Source organism: Schistocerca serialis, chromosome 8 (assembly GCF_023864345.2).
Source record: "Schistocerca serialis cubense isolate TAMUIC-IGC-003099 chromosome 8, iqSchSeri2.2, whole genome shotgun sequence".
Lineage (NCBI taxonomy): Eukaryota > Metazoa > Arthropoda > Insecta > Orthoptera > Acrididae > Schistocerca > Schistocerca serialis.
This window is the reverse complement of record NC_064645.1, coordinates 551,056,836-551,077,413: the sequence shown is the minus strand read 5'-3', so window position 1 is coordinate 551,077,413 and position 20,578 is coordinate 551,056,836. Positions and strand designations below refer to the sequence as shown.

Genomic DNA, 20,578 nt, shown 5'->3' with positions numbered 1-20,578 from the left:
CTTTGCAGATGACATAGTAATACTAAGTGAGAGGGAAGAAGACGCAAAGACACAACTCTACAACTTAAGTAAGGTAGCCAGAAAGGTGGGACTGAGGATCACCTATAACAAGACAGACACTAAACACCACTGCAAACTGGGAAACATCGGAAGGCATTGTGCAAATGGTGCACAAATTTAAATACCTAGGAGAATTTATAATAGGAAGGAACAGGAGCAAGGAGGGAATAACATAGAGGATAAAGAAGACGAGGTCAGGCTTCTGCATGACGAGAGATATATACAATAAAAAGAATATATCCACAGAGGCATTATATGCTGCTGAGACGATGACACTAGGAAGAAATGGAGCAGAACAACTAGAGAAAGAAGAGAAAAATACTGAGAAAAATACTAGGTCCCAAAAGAGGTGGAGAGAGGAGGATGCGAAGTCCTAGGGAAGAATTGTACCAGAATATGAGAACAATATCCGGAGAAATCAGACTCAAAAGGGCAAGGTTTGCTGGGTATGTAGTTAGAATGAGTATGGAGAGAATGACGAAGAGAGTGTGGGAAACAACAGGGAGGACAAGGGGAAAGACAGGAACCAAGTAGATTGTTGAACTTCGGAAGGACTGGTTGGAATTTTGGGATCAAGGTCGAAGGAAAGGAAAATTGGAGGAACAAATATACACTGACAAATATGTCAGAGATCAATGACAGAGAAGAATACAGGAGAAGAGAAGATTAGTGTTTAACGACCCATCGCCAACGAGGTCATTAGAGATGGAGCGCAAGCTCGGGTGAGGGAAGGATGGGGAAGGAAATCGGCCGTGCCCTTTCAGTGGAACCATCCCAGCATTTGCCTGAAGTGATTTAGGGAAATCACGGAAAACCTAAATCAGGATGGCCGGAGACGGGATTGAACCGTCGTCCTCCCGAATGCGAGTCCAGTGTGCTAACCACTACGCCACCTCGCTCGGTAACAATACAGGAGAAGATTAGAATGTCACCAGTGGAGCCGCCAGGAGAAATGGAAACTGAAGATCTCGGAAGAAGAGCGGGAGAGGAGAAGATAAAGAATGAAGAGGTTCTGGGAGGAGAAGAGGAAAATGCAGTCCACGAAGGGGCTACCCATGGTCCTACAGAGGCCATAACGCAAAAAGAAGAAGAAGAAGAAATAACAGCAACCGTCCCTATATGCTCCCACAAGCAACACTATACTGTCTGCCACCCCTAGCCTGCTATCTCTCCCCCTCCCTTCCCCAGCCTCCTCCTTACCCCCACCACCCAGATTGCTTCTCTCATCATGCACAGCTGCCCGCAGTCTGACCTAGGCAGCCAGAGACAGTGGTCATGTATGTGTGAGTTGCATTTTTGTGTGTGTGTGTGTGTGTGTGTGTGTGTGTGTGTGTGTGTGTGTGTGTGTGTGTGTGTTTGTCTAATTCAGAAAAAAACTTACTTGTTTGACAGTTATTTACTGTGCATAGCTGCACCTCAACATCTCCACTATATGGTGAGTATCCTTTTTAAGATATTGTCACTATTCCATACTGGATTTGCTATGTGCAGTGTAATTACTTTTGCCAGTAGAGCTACCATGGTGAATTTGGTTGTATTTTGTGTTTGGTCTGTTTGGACTTGCTATTCTGTTATTGCATGCAGACTAGTTTGTAAAACACTGATTGTGGCTGCGGTTGCACTTTGTTCAGTACAGATGTTCAGGGTTAATGTATAAAAATTACCGCAAACTTCAACATCAGAAGTAATTTCCTAGTTTCATCACCAACTTCAACTGGATTACATTAAATAAAATATATCAGTGGGAAAATTCACAGAAGAGCAGGTCACTCAGACACGGGTGAATGAAGTCCAGCTGTTTTGAGTGTATGGGGAGACAAAGCTGAAAAAAGGGCGGGGGGAGGGGCGGGGGGGTGTCATATAGAGAATAGGTCAAATATGGTACAATGGCAAGCCCTGAACCAGCTTTGGCCCACCAGTGATGAAGGCAGAATGAAAAGTTAATGGATTAAGAGGCAGAGAAATAAAAAGGCAATTAAGAATAAGGGGAAAATGAGGTGTATGAGGAGAATGAAGACAAAAAAGTAAAAATAAAAGAAACAGCAAGAAGCAATAAAAATAATATACATAAAATATAATATAATGAAAAGATGATGATAATGAAAAATGAGAGGGTTGGGGATATGTTACCCAAATTTAGGTGCAGGAGCGTGTTGGGATGTAAGGATGTATTGGAGGACCTCCGCAAGTCCAGAGCCAGTACCACCCTGACCTGGAATGCCAGACTGTATATCAATTACATTCCTTTCAGAGTATGCTGATGCAATAGCTCCATAACATGCAGCCACTTACTCGATGAAAGATCCATACGCAAAGACTGGAAACTTGCACAGGTCACATCAATATTCAAGAAAGGCAATAGTAGTAATCCACTAAATTACAGGATCATATCATTAATGCCAATATGCAGCAGGAGGTGGAACGTATATTGTGTTCGGCCATTATAAATTACCTTGAAGAGAACAGTCTATTGACACGCAGTCAACATAGATTTAGAAAACATCATTCTTATGCGACACAACTCTTTACTCACATGAAGTTGTGAGTGCTATTGACAAAAGATTTCAAACTGATTCCATATTTCTAGATTTCCAAAAGGCTCTTTACAAAGTATGACACAAGTGGCTTGTAATCAAATTGCTTGATTATGGAATATTGTCTCAGTTATGTGACTGGATTCATGATTTCCTGTCAGAGGGGTCACAGCTCATAGAAACTGATCGAAAGACATTGAGTAAAACAGAAATTATTTCTGGCGTTCCCCAAGGTACTGCTCTGCAGTGTGGGATCCTTACCAGATAGGGTTAAAGGTGTGTTGTGTCCTTGCCAGTGGACGCAACCAGAGCTGGCACAATAAGACAAGTTTTGGATTGATACCATAGGTGGTGCTTTGAAGTTTGCCATCAACCACAAGTGCGGTCCTACCAACAATCTCCGCACTGCCGCCAATGAGATGGACTTGCGTGATGTGATAAGCGGCAGTCACAGGCAGCAATGGACAGTCTGCATTTAGCATTTGTGTGTGACAGTTCTAGTATTGAGTACCAGGATTGCTGTTCGTAGCTACAGTTTGTAGTGCAGATCAGTCTGCGAGTCTTAGTCTACAAGCGGTGGACACCATTAAAACAAAGGCATTTCTCATTGCAGCGGGATCTTCTCACAAAATTTCAGTCACCAACTTTCTCCTCTGAAGGCAAAAATATTTTTTTGATGCCAACCTAAGTAGGGGAAAATGATCATCCTAATAAATTAAGGGAAGTCAAAGGTCCCATGGAAAGATTTAGGTGTTCATTTTTTCCAGGTGCCATTTGAGTGTGAATAACGGAGCATTATTGAGAAGATTGTTTGATGAACCCTCTGCCAGCCATGAAAGTTTGATTTGCAAAGTAGCGATGTAGATGTAGAAGAAACATAGGACTATAACACGGCTATGACTTTCTCAAGCCCAGCCCTGACATTAGATCATCTCCTTCTGACATCTCCTTCACACCAACCACTGTGATGCACTTACTGAGGAAGACAGCCTGGTCTGCTGCCCATGGATTTCTAGGGCAATTTACATCTCTTCTGCTACTTGAATTATACTGCACGATGGAGTTTGGTATTCTGCAGCTCTCTTGTATTTATCAACAATTAATTATTGGCTGTTAAAAAAAGAGCTTTGTGTTCTGGCCCTGATGGACCAATCAGAATTACCCATTGCCATGTCATCATTGGATGCTGTATGAAGGAGTATGAGTGACAGCACAGCACTCTCCCGGCCATTGTCATCTGTTTTGAGGTTGGAGGTGTTACTTCTTACTCAAGTAGTTCCTTAGCTGGCATCACAAGGCCAAGTGCACCCCGTTTCAGTCCTCCCACCAAGGAAAAAAAATCCTTGGCAGTATCTGAAATCGAACCTGCATACCCCGTATGGCAGCCATGGCCTCATTTCCAATGTGATCTTGTCGTCAGCAGCAGGTCTTAACTGATCTCAGGATTACAATTTGGGTTATCAGAATGCTGCTTCATCTGTTCTTCAAATTATACAAGTATATCAGGACAGAAATTATCTCTTTACTCTGCTTCAGTATAGTCTTAACAAATTTTGTTTTTAATTTTTATAGATATGGACAGTTAATTTTGTCACGTGCATCATTATTCCAATTATATATAACAACAGAGTATACAACATTACACCTCCTCAACCACAAATATGTCAATCATTACCGTAGTTTTTACTGAGTGTTTTCTTGCAAATGTCAAGTGTCTATATCCACATCCATATCCAAGTTTTGTCGGGTGATATTTTAAAGTCGTGTTCAGTACACTGAATATGTAGATGATAAGACTGCTCTCTAGGGGTCATTTTCTGTTTCTTGTAATATAACAGGATGGACGCAAATAGTAATGCTGAAGGGGTGAAACTTTACGAGGAGCCATCCACATTCTCCCTTCATCTACTTTGAGTGGTCAGGGAAGTTATGATGGTGGAATTGCTGATTAGTATAGACAATGATGTAACAATGTTTTCGTTTCACTCACAGGAGAGGAGGAGGAGGAGGAGATTAGTGTTTAACGTCCCGTCGACAACAAGGTCATTAGAGACGGGGCGCAAGCTCGGGTGAGGGAAGGATGGGGAAGGAAATCGGCCGTGCCCTTTCAAAGGAACCATCCCGGCATTTGCCTGAAACGATTTAGGGAAATCACGGAAAACCTAAATCAGGATGGCCGGAGACGGGATTGAGCCGTCGTCCTCCCGAATGCGAGTCCAGTGTGCTAACCACTGCGCCACCTCGCTCGGTGCTCACAGGAGAAAGTAGTATAGTTATAGTTATAGTAGTAGTAGTAGTAATTATTGGTTGGTTTTTCCATCTCTGCATAGCTACTGCAACGTATATACTTATAAACTTGTTTACTGTAGCAAAATCACACACTACAAGATAGTTTGTAGAACGAATCTTTCACTCCGCAGTGCATATTAATACTCTGGCTACATACACAGGACAGCTTTTGTAAGCCTGAAAAATAGAATAGAGGCCCTGGAAGAAGTAAGGCTGTGAGGGTGGTTTGAGAGTTGTATGTGGATAGTTCTCTCAGTAAGAGTATCGCACACAAATGGCAAGTTTCTTGGTTCAAGTCCTGCTCCAGCTTATAATTTTAAAAGGAAAGGTAGGTCACCTGAAAGCCAGAATGACAGACACACACCTGTAGAGGAGATGATGAGTATAGACAAACAAAAGGGGAGATAAGTCAGAGATTGTACACTGGTAAGCACTGTGCCAGCTTAACAGAGATTAAGTCCAGGAGGGTGTCAGAACACGAATATGTGTGGAGGTGCCAAGTTCATATCTCTGGAGTTCAGGGTAACTAGTATCACGTGATAGTCTAAACAGCCTTTCAGTAGGGTTAATGGTTTTGGAATGTCATAAGTTTTGAGCAGATGTTACGGAGGTTTGGAGATCAGGCAGAGAGACTCTCGTATGAGTCATTTTGTAAAGCACATTCAGCAACTAGCAATGGATATCCCTGAGACGGACAATACTTCTGTGCCTATTCCTGTGCTCAGTCAGTTTAGTGCTGGTCATATGTAAAAAAAGGCCATGCAGTGTGAACAAGTTGGTTATAAACAACCTGTACTGTTTCGCAAGTTGTTCAGCCTTTCATAGTGTAGAACTTACTGCATGGTACAGGTTTTACAGTGGGAACATTGTGTGGGTAGGAACCTTGAGCAGAGATAATGGGTTGCGAATGTGAAATGGTTTAACTAGGGTGTTGTGGAGGGCAATAGTAACTGGTTTGGGGAGGAGATCATGGAGAAAAGATCTCATTTCAAGGATCAATTTGAGAAAATCATAGCCTTGACAGGGCAAAGAGTTGAGGCATTCATGCCCTGGATGGCACTGAGTCAAAAGGAGGAAGGGCAGGGGAGGGATCTGGAGGGGGAGGGGAGGGGGGGGGGGGCAATTCGGAGTTTTCTTGGAAGTGAAAATTGGATTAATCAATGGGCGAGATGAAGATACTGACTGCGAAGCTTCTTTTTGAATAAGATCTGTGGGTAATTTTTGACAAGAAAGCTTGCGAGATGTTGTTGGTGTACAGTGCAAGGTCAGACCTCCACAGCGTTGCTCTGTGGTGTCAGCACACAGCAGGTGCAGCAATAATTCTTCGTAGCCAAACATATGAGATTATGTGCAATATGACTAAATTTATTTCACAAGAGTGTCTGTGTATATACTTCAGTTGTTGAGCAGCATTTTTCCTATCATATGGTAGCCACTCACAATGGAACTGCTGCTGCTTTATGCAGATAATGGACAAGTCATATCAGGTGCACTTTGCGTGACTTTAAACTGAACTTTGCACACCAGACAAAGAAATAGATCACTGGTCTAGCCTACAATAAAGTTTTTGTATAGAAATCCAGAAACAGCTAAAATGAGGAAATAGAATTTTATTGATGGTGATGACTCACAACTTTAGAACATACCACAGCTAGATGAAACATTTAAGGATGCACTTTGTTAGCAAGCATTGACACAGGGTATTATTCCAGTTGGAAGTTCTATGATGCCTTCGTAAAAGAACGAAGGTTATGGTTTAACATTCCATGAACAAACTCATTTTGGCTTATAACCATTGCCGCCGCCCCCCCCCCCCCCCCGGAACCGTCCAAATACTGCATAGATACATAATCGCAAGAAGTACAAAACTGGTCTGCCGAAAGTAAATTTTATGAAACTTTTAGACAGGTATAAGACTGTAACAAGTGAAACATGTAATGTAAACTCTACCTAAGCATTAAATAATCAGAATATTGTGAATGTTGCAAGAACTATTTGTGCTTGTACTGATCACCATAGAGCAAGTTTTCCTAAACAAGACATCAAATTTACAGGTTCTCTAACGTTGTATGATTTCCTTTTTCTCCGCTAAGTCATACTGAAAACTTGTAATAGCAGTTGACACTGCCTGATTACAGAAGACAAAAATTACTTTCATGTGGGTAATGAATACTGTCCTGCATTTGTTAATGGCAAAGATTCTTAAAACATTTCTCTAAAGATAATCATGCTGTTTATTTACTGCGCAACGTCTGCTATTGACAATATGTACATTTCGTTACTTAAAATAGAGTTAATTTAAAAAATTTAGCGTAAATTGACAAAAAGTACCTTTTACGAAATGGTAAACTCTTCTGCATCAGTGGGCTTTTTGGGCTCGTTGCAATTATAGCAAACTCCTTCAGCGCATTGGGTGGATGACCAGCCAGATCGAGGGGCGGTGGTATGGGCCGCAGTTTCTTGGACGGACACTTCAGACTCAGATCTGTAGGCTGCACAGGGGAGGTACAGCGCACGCATTTTCCTACCTCCCCGCTATTCCCGCAAGTGCAGTTGTCACTCATCATCTAAATGGAATTACAGAACATCAGCAACACTGCTACCTGCTACAGGAGGATACATTATGAGTCACGTAAATTGCAACTTAAATTTAGTCACTGACACAAACAAAAGGAAGCTTTTGTTACGACGTATTTACCGTTTTGTTCATGTATTTAAAGTTTACCCTTATTTTTTGTAGCCCATTGGTGCTCGACTTATCGTAAGCGTTGTCTTCACAAAATTTTTGGTGGCTTCGTTTCCATGAATCTGTTTTTATTTTGTTTACGTTACTAACAAAACACTGAAAACCCCTTTGCTTACAGCGATCACGTTTCTGCAAAATCTTTCTCCTGTCATCTTGAGTGAGCTGGTGGAATATCTGTGACAATTAGCTTTGGAAAGTGCGGTGATATTTTCATACAACAGAACAGTGGACTTTGCCGAGAAGTGGGAACAAGACTGAAGTAATTAGGTTATGTATCATACAGAATGACTACAACAATGGATATTCATGATGAATATATCTTGTATGTTTTTTAGCGACAAGTTTTATTTTCAGCTTTTCCTGTACCCCAGTTTTTTATCTTTTCAGTGAAAACTACACATTTCTTTTCACAGGTATATAACACCAGAAAAGTTTTACATCGAAGCAACTAACAGCAATGAACTGCTTGTCATCGACAGGGTCAGCCAAGATATGCTTCTGCAAGGTGAGACAATCGTCTTCGGAAAACGATGTCCGCTGGTGACCATCTGTGCTCTAAACGTGTTTTGCAGTGACTTGCAAAGACTGATCAATTCTACGTGTCTTTGAGGCTGCTTAGGGGGAACGCTTAGTACAACTCATGTTAAAATAGCAGAAATACTGCTGTTGTCCGAAAATTGCACGAAAACGTACGTACTGTCAAGCAGTCGCAGATCCTCTGATAAAGCTTTCATTTCTCTTTTCCAAGCATTACCCACTAGCTGCAATTCTCGGTTTTGTGTCGAAACTGACAGTATTGTTCCAGTGTCGGTGTAAGTTAATGATCTTGCTGTACAATCAGAATGTGATTGCTTAATATGACAAAGGTAAAGCTATCAACAACCTGATGGTTGACTGGGAGACCACAGTGCTTTACAAGTCATCAACCTGTTGAAGGTGGTATGCCTTTGCATTCCTCCTACTTTAGTTATAATATGTGACTGGATAAATAAATATTTGCAGAAAGTGCTTTAGCCTAGCTTTGTTGGCTGTCTGCTGTCATGATTCTGATGTTTTATCTGAGTTCTCATCAGCAAACCACCATGTTGTGGTTTAATACTGCCAGAACTACATCACTAGATATAAAGAACAATGTTTACTTTGATGAGGGCAGGTGATGCATCATACAGTTAATCAAATGTATTTGTTAGAGTCGACACAGGTGAATAAGTAATTGAGTAAAACACATTTAGTGCCAGTAACTATATTTGCACTTCCAGGTAAAATACATTGAACACAACAACCAAGGAACATTTCATTACATACATAAAACTCAAGAGCATACACTAGCACCAGATAGGTCTATTATATTCCACTATTAACTTGGGTTTTATTTCACATATTAATGTTCTTAGCCACAATGCTTCCTGTGTGGTGTAAGGCAGCGCCATATACTCGGCCTCTACAGTACTCAATGCAACAGTTTTTTGCCTTTGACAGGACCATGAAATGAGGGCTCTCTTTAATTTAAAGCAGCAGCCAGCAGTGGAGTGCCTATCTCCCAATTCACTGCCCCAATCTGCATCACTGTAGCCTTCTAGTTTTGCATTACCTTCCCTATGGTACCTTAATTTGTAGTATGAAGTTCCTCTTAGGTATTGGAATATCCTTTTCACACCTTTCCAGTGCTTTTCCTTTGGATCTCTGCAATACCTGCTCACTGCATTAGCGGCAAAAGCAATGTCGGGTCGTGATGTCTGAGACAAATATAACAGACTCCCTAATGCTTCTAAATATGAAACATTCTTATCACATTCCACATCTGTCTCATTTATATTTAACTTCACTCCTACTTCCATTGGATTAGTTATGGGTTTACAGTCAATCATGCCAATTTTTTTTAAGATTTTTTCTGTATATGATGATTGATTTATTCTCAATTCTTGTCTCTCTTCATCCTTAGTAATCTGCATACCTAAATAATGTTTAACTTCTCCCAAATCATGTGCCTTAAACTTGGTTTGCAGCTGTTTCTTAAAAATTGACTTTCATTTTCATCCAGGATAAAGAAGTCGTCCACACGTATTGCCATTATTATTATCCCTTCTCTTTCACTTTTATAGTGTGTACTGGGATCTGCCTTAGATTGCTTCATATTCATATATGTTAGAGTTTTATGTAGACATCGATTCCAGCAATGTCCACTCCGTTTAAGTCCATAAATACTTTTTTGCCAATGCCAAATCTTTTCCCTTTCCAATCTGGTTTTCATAGCCTCTCTTGCTGGAATGACATATATCTTCTCCTCCAATTTCCCATTTAAATAAGCTGTTTTTACATCCATGTGATGAATTGCTAAATTTCATTTTGATGCCAAGGCTAAAAGATATCGCAATGATGCATACTTGACTACGGGTGAAAAAGTTTCTTTGTAACCTATCCCCTGTTTTTGTGAATATCCTTTTATTATAAGTCGTGGTTTATATCTTGGTGATGAATTTTCGGAGCTGTTCATAGTGAATACCCCTCTTTCCTGTAATGACTTCTTATCTGCTGGCATATTTACCCATTCAAAGGTTTTGTTCTGAGATAACGATTCCAATTCTCTCTCCACCACTTCTTTCCATTCTGTAGAGTTCGGTCCGCTCATTGCTTCTTCACCTCTTGCTGGCTCATCATTAAAAGACTGGGCTGCATACATTTGAAAATCCGGATATTCTTTCAGTTTTGGTACACGAGAAGAATGCCTTACATTGTTCTCTTCATATTGTTTGTCCTCAAACTCATTGTCATCATAAATAGTCTCCATTTGCCTTTGACTGTCCTCTTCCTGTTCTTCACTTGCTCTTTCTTCACATAAAGTTTCATTCTTGGAACCAGGCACAGTTAACTTAGTAGTCTTACCCTCTTCAGAGTCTCTTCCATTTTCAAAGAATACTACATTTCTGCTTATAACAATCCTTTTATTCAATTTACTCAATTTACTCATTAATTGGTAGCCCTTTGAATTCTCACAATAGCCTACAAAAATATACATTTTAGCTTCCAGGCCCCATTTTTCTCTTAGGTGTTTTGGAATGTGCACCATTGCATCACACCCAAAAACCCATATATTCTTCGGTCAGGTTTCCTTCCTACCTGTATCTCACAGGGGGTTTTATTCCTTAATGCTTTTGTAGGTGATTTATTGTTCGAATATACAGCCGTAGATACCGCCTCTGCCCAAAAATCTTTTGATAATCCAGGATCAGTTATGCTCCCTGCTTTTTCGACAATGGTCCTGTTAGCCCTCTCAGCAACCCCATTTTGAGATGGGCTGTACCTTATGGTAGTTTGATGCCGATCCCCATTTTTGCCAGAAGTGTCTTCAATTTCTGGTTAATATTGCCATGTAGAACGAAGGTTTATTCAGCATGTGCACGTACAAGAGCACGGTGTGAACTGTCTCCTTCCAGAACACATACAGTATAAATAAAGCTACAGTACAATGATACTTGACATTTGTGGATACTTCTAGAATGTACTCGAACGGAATATAGAAATTAAAATTGTACAGTCCAGGTAAGTTTTGAACTCTCAACCCTTCATGCAACAGTTTAGTATCATAACCACTACACCATGGTGCTACTCAGCTTCTTCTGTGACATTGCTCCCTCCTTAAGAGAACAGCATCTCGGTGTTACGTCTTCCTAGTCTGGGAATGCGACATCGGTCCTGCATACTCCGACTCCCGATGACCAATTCTCGCCCTGGCAGTGATCTTCTTAGAACTTCTTTTGCTGCTATGCTCATCGTCACCTTTCCACTTGTTGCCTGTCGCTGCTGCTTCCAATTTACCCTGGGTTGCAAGATCCTTATAGGGCTTCATTCGAAGGACGTGGACCGTATCTCTGATTTTTCATCGTATTGTGTCGGGGTCAAAATCTTCAACTTCAGAAGTAACATCAAACAACTGTCTTACAGCCTTATAAGGCCCAAGTAACAACTAAGGAGCTTTTCAGATAGACCAACCTTCTGAACAGGAGTGAAGATCCAGACGAGGTCACCAGGCTGGTAGACAACAGGGCGGTGGCTTGCATCATATCTTTGGCGATCATTTTCTTGAGCCTGCAGCGTGCGGAGTTGAGCTAACTGCCAAGCTTCCTCAGCTCTGGTTAACACCTGGCCAAAGTAGTCGTCGTCCACGTCATCAGCATGTAACAGAAACACAGTGTCCATCATCGTAGTCTGCTCACGCCCATGCATCAGGAAAAATGGCGAAAATCCTGTGGTGTCTTGTTTGGCACTGTCGTAGGCAAACGTCGTGAAAGGTAGCACCTCATCTCAGTTGCTCTGCTCAACACTGACGAACATTGATAGCATGTCAGCCAAGGTCTTCTTAAGGTGTTCAGTCAGCCCGTTAGTTTGCGGATGGTAGGCAGTCGTCGTGTGATGAGTAATGTTGCACCAATGGTTTATCTCTGTCACAAGATGCGATTGAAAAACTTTCCCTCAAGCCATAATTAATGACCTTGGGCACCGTGTTTTAATACAATGTCTTCCACAATGAATTTGGCTACCTCGCAGGCTTTGGCTGTTTTCACAGCTTTTGTAATGGCATAGCGTGCCGGATAATGAGTGCAAACAATAATCCATCTGTTGCCACTAGCAGACGTTGGAAATTGTCTGAGGACGTCAATTCTAACACGCTGGAAAGGCGTTTCGGCTAGTGGAATTGGTATGAGTCAGCCAGGTGGTTCCCCCGGATCTGCCTGCTCCGTGACCTTTGTCAGTTTCCCAAGGATGGTACCCCTTCACTTGTTTATCGTCAGGCATTTTCTGCTCTATGTGCACAAATGACAGAAGCCACATTTATTTACACTGATGGCTCAAAAACATCGTTTGGTGTAGGGAGTGCCTATATTGTTGGCGACACCCCAAATCAATTTCGGCTCCCGACCTGTGTTCGGTGTATACTGCGGAGCTTTAGGCTGTTCTCCAGGCTGTCCACTACATCCGCCACCATCAGCGGATACAGTATGTTATCTGCTCAGATTCTCTCAGCTCTCTCCTCAGTTTCCAAGCTCTTTACCCTGTCCACCCTCTGGTCCACCGGATTCAGGACTGTCTGCGCTTGCTCCACCTGGGGGCCGTCTCAGTGGCGTTCCTCTGGCTCCCGGGACACGTTGGTATATGTGGAAATGAGGCGGCCGATATGGCGGCCAAGGCTGCAGTCTCTCTTCTTCGGCCAGCTATTCAATCGATTCCCTTCGCTGATCTACGGAGCGTTTTATGTCGTCGTGTTGTTCTTTTATGGCACGCACATTGGTCGACACTTCCCCATAATAAATTGCGGGAAGTGAAAGCTCTTCCTTGTGCTTCGACCTCTTCCTCCCGAACGCGTCATCGGGAGGAGGTAATTTTAACTCGACTCCGGATAGAGCACTGTCTTTTTAGCCATCGACATCTTTTAAGTGGCGATCCTCCCTCACTCTGTCCCCACTGCTCTCAACTGTGGACGGTAAGACACCTTTTAATTGAGTGCCCCTATTTTACTCCGTTACGCGCCCGTCTACAGCTGTCGCCTGATATATCATCAATTTTAGCAGATGACACGCACTCGGCCGATCGCGTTCTCGAGTTTATTAGTGCCAGTGAAATGACATCAGTCATTTGAAGCTTTTTTTGGGACAACCAACCCCTTTCTGTAGTGGACTTTTAAGCCTTCCTTCTGCTTTTAGTTTCTCCAATTTTTTGAGTTTCGTTCCCATTGCTGCTGGTTTCCATTTTCGGTTTTTTACTGTTTCCTAAGTCACGGACCGGGCGCTAATGACCATAGCAGTTTTGCGCAAAAAAAAAAAAAAAGAGCCAGGTGGTTTCTGAGGAACTGCCTTTCTCCTCTGGCATTCTCGACAGTGCGACACAGTGACGGACACTCCTAAATAAACCTGGCCAGAAAAATCTCTTGTGGATTCTATCGTATGTCTTAATAAATCCTAAATGCCCGGCCTCAGGTGTGTCATGGAATTTCTGTAGAACATGTAAGTGCATGTGTTAAGGAATCACTGGTAGCCACCTCTCCAAACAGATCAAAATTTTTCTTGCAAAGTAATACATTAGCTACCTTAAATTGTCCTTTCACATCCTCTGACCGATTTAAGCCAAGCATAATTTGAGATATCTTGGCATCCTCCTCCTGTTCAGCAGAGAGATCCTGGAGTGCAGCGAGACAATCACTATCTTCATCAAAGTCTTGAAGGTCTTGCAGAGGATTTCTTGAGAGACAGTCGGCATCTTGGTCTTTTCTTCCACTTTTGTACACTATGGTAATGTCATACTCATGAAGACAGTGGCCACCTGGCACGCCGTCCTGTTGGATCCTTAAGACCTGTCAACCAACAAAGTGAATGATGGTCTGTAACAACTGTGAATGGCCTTCCATAGAGATACTGTTGAAATTTGCACGTGGCCTAGATCACAGCAAGACATTCTCTTTCTGTAGTTGAGTAGTTTCTCTTGGCTTTTGTGAGTATTCCTAGAAGCATGGGCTATAACCTTCTCTTTTCTACCCGAAATTTGCACCAGAACAGCACCGATCCCATACCCGCTGGCATCTGTGTGTAGTTCTGTAGGTGCTCTCTTATCATACAGACCAAGTACAGGGTCAGTCGTCAGAGCTTTTCACAGCACATCGAAAGAATCTTGTTGAGCACCACTCCAGATAAATGTACATCAGCTTTTATCAACTGTTAGAGTGGCCTGGCTTTGATACAAAAGTCTTTGACAAAACGACGGTAATAAGAACATAATCCGAGGAAGCTACTCACATCTCTAATACTTTTAGGAATAGGAAATTCCGTTATAGATCTCACCTTTTCAGTGTTTGGCCACACACCTTTGTTTGACACAAGGTGTCCAAGTATTTTGATTTCTTTTGCTCCAAAGAGACACTTTCTTGGATTAAGTTTCAGTCCGCCTTGTTGGAGACGCTTAAGAACGGCCCTCAGTCTTTTTATATGTTCATCAAGTGTCTTTGAGAACACTATAATGTCCTCTAAATAACAAAGGCACATCGTCCACTTCAGGTGACTTAGAAGATTATCCATCATCTGTTCCAAAGTTGCTGGTGCATTCCACAAAGCAAACGGCATTACCTTAAACTCATACAGGCCCTCAGGGGTGGTGAATGCAGTTTTCTCATGATCAGCCTCCTCTACTTCAATTTGCCAGTATCTCAAGTACATGTCCATGGCTGAGAAAAACTTAGCCCCCTTCAGACAATCTAGTATATCGTCAATTCGTGGAAGAGGGTAAACATCCTTTTTAGTTATCTTATTAAGCTTCCTGTAATCAACACAAAAGCGCCAACTGCCATCCTCCTTCCTGAAGAGGACCCCTTGTGATGACCATGGGCTCTGCAAAGACTGGTTGATGTCATTCTTCATCATTTTCTCTACCTTGTCATGAATCATTCGACATTCCATTGCTCTCTGGCTTATTGGTTGATGGTCTCCAGTGCTAATCCGGTGCTTCACCGTCGATTTGTCTAATTTGCTCTTCACCTGTGGATTGAAGCATTCAGAGAACTCTTGAAGAATGGCAAGTAGCTTCTTCTGTTGTTCCTTAATGAGATCTGGCGATAGTCGAGCTAGAAGATCTTGTTTCGTAGTGGTAGTGCTAATTTCACCCACAGCCTCAGCATTGGAGGTTTCTCTGATGCTCAGCTGTTCTTCAATTAACGGCTCAGCATTTGCTACGCACATGCATCAGTTAACTGTCCACAATTCACCGAATCTGTTCTTAAATGAGACGCAAGAGAGTGGGATGACCAAGTTATTCTTCAGTGGTATGCTTCTCTTACCTTCCACTACAAGATCCACGGGTTGATACCCTGTCCACAGTATCTCATCTCATCTAGCATAATCTTCGAGCGACCACAATCTACAATTCCCTGCGAAGCTTTCAAAAAGTCCCATCCAAGAATGACGTCACGACTACACTCTTGTTAAGACAATGAATTGCAATGGCTGTGTATGGCCACTTCTACCCACACGATGGTACATCTTCCTGTAGGTTTTACATATTTCCCGTCAGCCACTTTCAGCAGAGATGTTTTGTTGTCGACAAATATGGTTTTCTGCAACTGGCGACGGTACTTCTCCGAAATGACTGAATATGATGCTCCAGAGTCCACAAGAGCTTGGGCTGGTTGGCCATCCATGAGGATATCAACATAGTTTCCTATCATTTTTGTAGTGATTGACGGCGGAGGATTTTTCTCTTCAGCGGCATCATCTCCAGGGAAGGTTGCACCCTTTAGTCTTCCAGGTTGCTAAGTGATCAGCTGGAGCTTCTAAATGGTGATGGAGACCTTGATCAGCATTTGGGGGAGCATCCTCTCCAGCAGCTAGCTTGCGGCGATGGTGACCTACGTCGTCCTGCACCCGCATCATCTTGTTCATCTTCATCGTCCCGGAGTTGGCGTCGGCTAAGATCGGTCTGCTGTCTTCTGGCATGGGCGTCATTAAAAATCCGCCGCCTTTCTTGACAATAGCGTACCACATGTCCCAGTCGTCCACAGTGGAAACATACTGGTTGATTATCCTGGGTCCTCCAGACGTCAGTCTTCCTTGGTGCCCAAATAGGTTCCTCTTTGCTGTATTGTAGGAATGTAACTCCGCCTGGGTCTCGACTTTTTCACCATTTTAAAGGGAAATTAAGGACGAGAGATTGGCCATTCCCTCCCTTATGACCTCTTGAAGCATCTCGGTTTTTTGCTCACTGTGCAAAGTGCCTTCTGAACTTCCTCTCTCACTATCTGATGAAGAACACTTGTGAAATCAGTTGCTTCCTACACCACAGACATCAAAACAACGTTTGGAAGCCGTTCAAACTTCTTGCGTGTAATTCTTTTTTGATTCATTGTTTCAATATACTGGCACCATTTTATGAAGTCGTCTGCTGTCGAAACCTCCTTCGGGAGTAGGGCTTGATACATGTCCTCAGCAACACCCTTCATCAGATGTGCAACCTTATCTTCCTCCTTCATTCTAGGATCCACTATTTTACACAGCTCCAAGACGTCTTGAATGTAGGATGCTGTTGTTTCTCCTGGACGCTGTGCCCTGCGCTTTAATTTATCTTTAGCCTTGCACTTCTGTCATCGTGTGTCACCAAAATACTTGTGCAGTTCCGCCTGGAATACTTCCCAGCTTGTGAACTTCTCCTCATTGTTCTCATACCATCGCTTGGCAGTGCCCTCCAAGTAGAAAAATACGTTAGCCAAACACATGGTGTCATCCCATTTGTTAAATTTGGCTATACGCTCATATACCTTCAGCCACGTGTGTGGATCTTGGCCATCATCACCAGAGAACCTGGAAGGATATCTTATGTGGTGACACACAGTTCCTGTCATCATAATGTCCTCTTCTTCTTCTTCTTCTTCTTCTTCTTCTTCTGTCTCCAATAGATTGTGATCTGTTGAATATGGCTCGAACTCTGGTTTCTTGCCACGTACATGGCAGCTCTATCGTGGCCTGATGGGAGTAACTGTGTCATCGATAATGTGTGCTATCACAAGTTCCAATACCCAGCGCCTCCACCAGAATAATGTAACGTAGAAGAAGGTGTAGTTAGATGAGTAACGAACACTAACTTCACTTAACGAAGGTTTATTCAGCACTTCCACATACAAGAATTCGGAGCCAACTGCCTCCGGCCAGAACACATACAGTATATATGCAGCTACAGAACATTCCAGTACAATGATTCTTGAGATTTGTGGCTACTTCTAGAATGTACTCAAACAGAATATAGAAATTAAAATTGTACAGTCCAGGAGAGTTTTGAACTCACGACCCACCATGCAGCAGTTTAGTATCATAACCACTACACCATGGTGCTACTCAGCTTCTTTTGCAACAATGTATTCTCTCCTGTTATCAGACCTGATGACCTTAATCTTCTTTCCTGTCCACCTTTCGACCATATTACAATATTCCTGAAAAATGGTGCAGCACATGAAACTTCATGATGCACATCAACTTTCTGAATTTGCTCTTTGGTTTTTGGCATGATTCAAAGTTGATAACATGTGGCAGGGCAATATTCTTTGGAGTGACGAGGCACATTTCACACTCCAGGGTGCAGTGAATACACAAAACTGCCAAATTTGGGGTACTGTTAAATTGCATGTTGTGCTCAAGGAGCGATTATACTCACTGTGTGTGACTGTGCAATATGAATTCACAAGCACCTTCATTTTTTGTCTGTTCGTCTTTGGCATCTGCACATTATCAGGACCCTCCTTGTATAGCGTGTAATTCCTATGTTGTACAGCATGTGATTCTATGTTGGACCAGGTTAGCTGTGTGGAAACTGCTGTTTTCATGAAGGGGGGGGGGGGGGGGGGGGGACGGCGGCAACACCTTTTGTTGCCCTTTCATGGGGTAATGTAATCTTCCACGAGTGTTTTATCTCCAGAATTTTTCTAGTTACATGGTCTGCATGATTACCTGATCCAAATGCATGCGACTTTTGGCTCTGAGAATATCTGAAAGAACCCGTTTACCAGGAACATGTTCAGTCTCTAACTGATCTGAAGGCCAGTATACACGAACACATTGCTCAGATTCCACCACAGTTGCTCAGGAAACTGTTGATTATGTCATTTTATGGATGCAGCATCTTGTCGACGTCTCTGGCACTCATGCTGAACCAATTGTGAATGTGGTGGTTAAGAATAAACGCAAAATTATGCCTTTCTCACTTGTTTGAGCTTTTCTGCCCACGTCGCATTCCTAATCTATTACATGTGGAAACATTTCTGTACGCCTTCCTTGCATTCACACTGCCAGATTTGCACCTGGTGGCTAAAACTATAACTAATTTTTATTCCTGCGTAAATCATTTCCTCATTATTGCATTAGAAAATCTGCCCAGTTTCCTGCCATACAGTAATTACAGCCCACATTGTACCTCTGTGAGTAGCTGCGCTTTAATTGTAACCACCCGGTATTATTAGTTCTATTCTTTGCTACTTGCATTTCAGTTCTGTAGTTTTTTGCTCTAAATCTGTGTTTCATAATGAGATAACCAAGTTTAGTAATGGTGTCTCTTAGTACATTCAAATAAGTCTACCATTTAATTTAGAATTTATGATTATGCCAAAGAGGAGATTAAAATTTTACCTTGAATGTGAAAATTGAGTACAAGTTCTAAGGTATAGATACAGAAGTGAGCTGATCCGTAAGTAGTGACAAAGTTAATCTAAGAGGCCAATTATAGACTAAAAATCTTGGTCTTCTTCAAGGATGAGGCCTTTCCATCTGCTGTAAAATTCAGACCGCATGTTGTGCTGATCCTTCCATTTGGTCTTCAGACAACAACCTCTGCAAAAGCCTCTAGGCTGTTATTTATATCCTGTCTCTTCATTCGTGTGTACTATCTGTTGGAAGACACTATTGATTTGCTGCACTGGAAACGTGACTAAACCTTTTATTCTTATTATTATCATCATCATCATCATCGCGCTAGAAGCTTGTGTGTGTGTGTGTGTGTGTGTGTGTGTGTGAGAGAGAGAGAGAGAGAGAGAGAGAGAGAGAGAGAGAGAGAGAGAGAGATTGATTGATTCTTAATCTTATGGTTCTTATGTGTGACTTGTAGTTCATGTAATACCACCACCACCACCAATAACAACAACAACAACAACAACAACACACACACACACACACACACACACACACACACACACACTCTGAAGGGCCAAAGAGACTGGTACACCTACCTAATATCATGTAGGACCCCCACGAGTGCGCAGAAGTGCCGCAATACAATGTGGCATGGACTCAGCTAATGTCTGAAGTAGTGCTGGAGGGAATTGGCATTATGAAACCTGCAGGGCTGTCCATAAATCTGTAAGGGTATGAGGGGGTGGAGATCTCTTCTGAACATCACCTTGTAAGGCATCCCAGATATGTTCAATAATGTTCATGCCTGGGCACTTTGGTGGCCAACGGAAGTGTTTAAACTCAGAAGACTGTTCCTGGAGCCACTCTGTATCAATTCTAGATATGTGGGGTGTTGCACTGTCTTGCTGGAATTGCTCAAGTCCATCTAAATGCTCAATGGACATGAATGGATCCAGGCGATCAGACAGGATGCTTATGTATGTGTCACTGACAGTCATATCTAGACTTATCAGGGGGTCCCATGTCACTCCAACTGCACATGCCCCACACCATCACAGAGCCTTCACCAGCTGGAATAGTCCTCTGCTGACACGCAGGGTCCATGGATTCATGAGGTTGACTCCATACCTGCACATGTCCATCCGCTCAATACAATTTGATAGGAGAATCATCTGACCAGGCAACATGTTTCCAGCCATCAACAGTCCAATGCTGGTGTTTATGGGCTCAGGTGAAGTGTAAAGCTTCATGTAGTGCAGTCATGAAGTGGGCATTTGGCTCCGAAAGCCCATATCGATGATGTTTCATTGAGTGGTTCGCACACTGACACTTGTTGATGGCCTAACATTGAAATCTGCAGCAATTTGCAGAAGGGTTGCACTTGTCATGTTGAACAATTCACTTTAGCTTTGTCCCATTCTTGCATGATCTTTTTCTGGCCGTATTGACGTCGGAAATTTGATGTTTTGCCGGATTCCTGATAGTCACTGATACACTCGTGAAAGGATTGTTTGGGAAAATCCTCACCTCATCACTACCTCGAAGATGCTGTGTCCCATCACTCATGCATGGACTATAACACCACATTAAAGCTCATTTAAATCTTGCTAACCTGCCATTGTACCAGCAGTAACCAATCTAACAACTGCACCAGACACTTGTCATCTTATATAGACATTGCTGATCACAGTGCTGTATTCTGCCCATGTACTTATCTCTGTATTTGAATATGCATTCCTATACCAGTTTCTTTTGGTGCTTCAGTATATATATAGTAGGTGTAATTTTATGATGAATTA

General features: G+C 42.4%; 2 protein-coding genes across 2 annotated transcripts in view; one reads left to right on the top strand and one right to left on the bottom strand.

Moving 5' to 3' along the window:
- The window catches only part of LOC126416667 (HMG box-containing protein 1-like), a 66,841-nt gene extending 59,101 nt beyond the window's left edge, over window positions 1–7,740 (bottom strand). The window contains exons 1-2 of the mRNA XM_050084467.1: window positions 7,609–7,740; window positions 7,215–7,450 (exon numbers count right to left, since the gene is read on the bottom strand). Of these exons, the coding sequence (XP_049940424.1) occupies window positions 7,215–7,450 (236 nt within the window). The 5' untranslated portion in view covers window positions 7,609–7,740. The remainder of the gene's footprint in view (window positions 1–7,214; window positions 7,451–7,608) is intronic.
- Window positions 7,741–7,850: 110 nt separating this feature from the next.
- Window positions 7,851–20,578, top strand: part of LOC126416668 (phosphatidylinositol-3-phosphatase SAC1-like) — a 70,463-nt gene continuing 57,735 nt past the window's right edge. Inside the window, exons 1-2 of the mRNA XM_050084468.1 lie at window positions 7,851–7,951; window positions 8,043–8,134. Of these exons, the coding sequence (XP_049940425.1) occupies window positions 7,914–7,951; window positions 8,043–8,134 (130 nt within the window). The 5' untranslated portion in view covers window positions 7,851–7,913. The remainder of the gene's footprint in view (window positions 7,952–8,042; window positions 8,135–20,578) is intronic.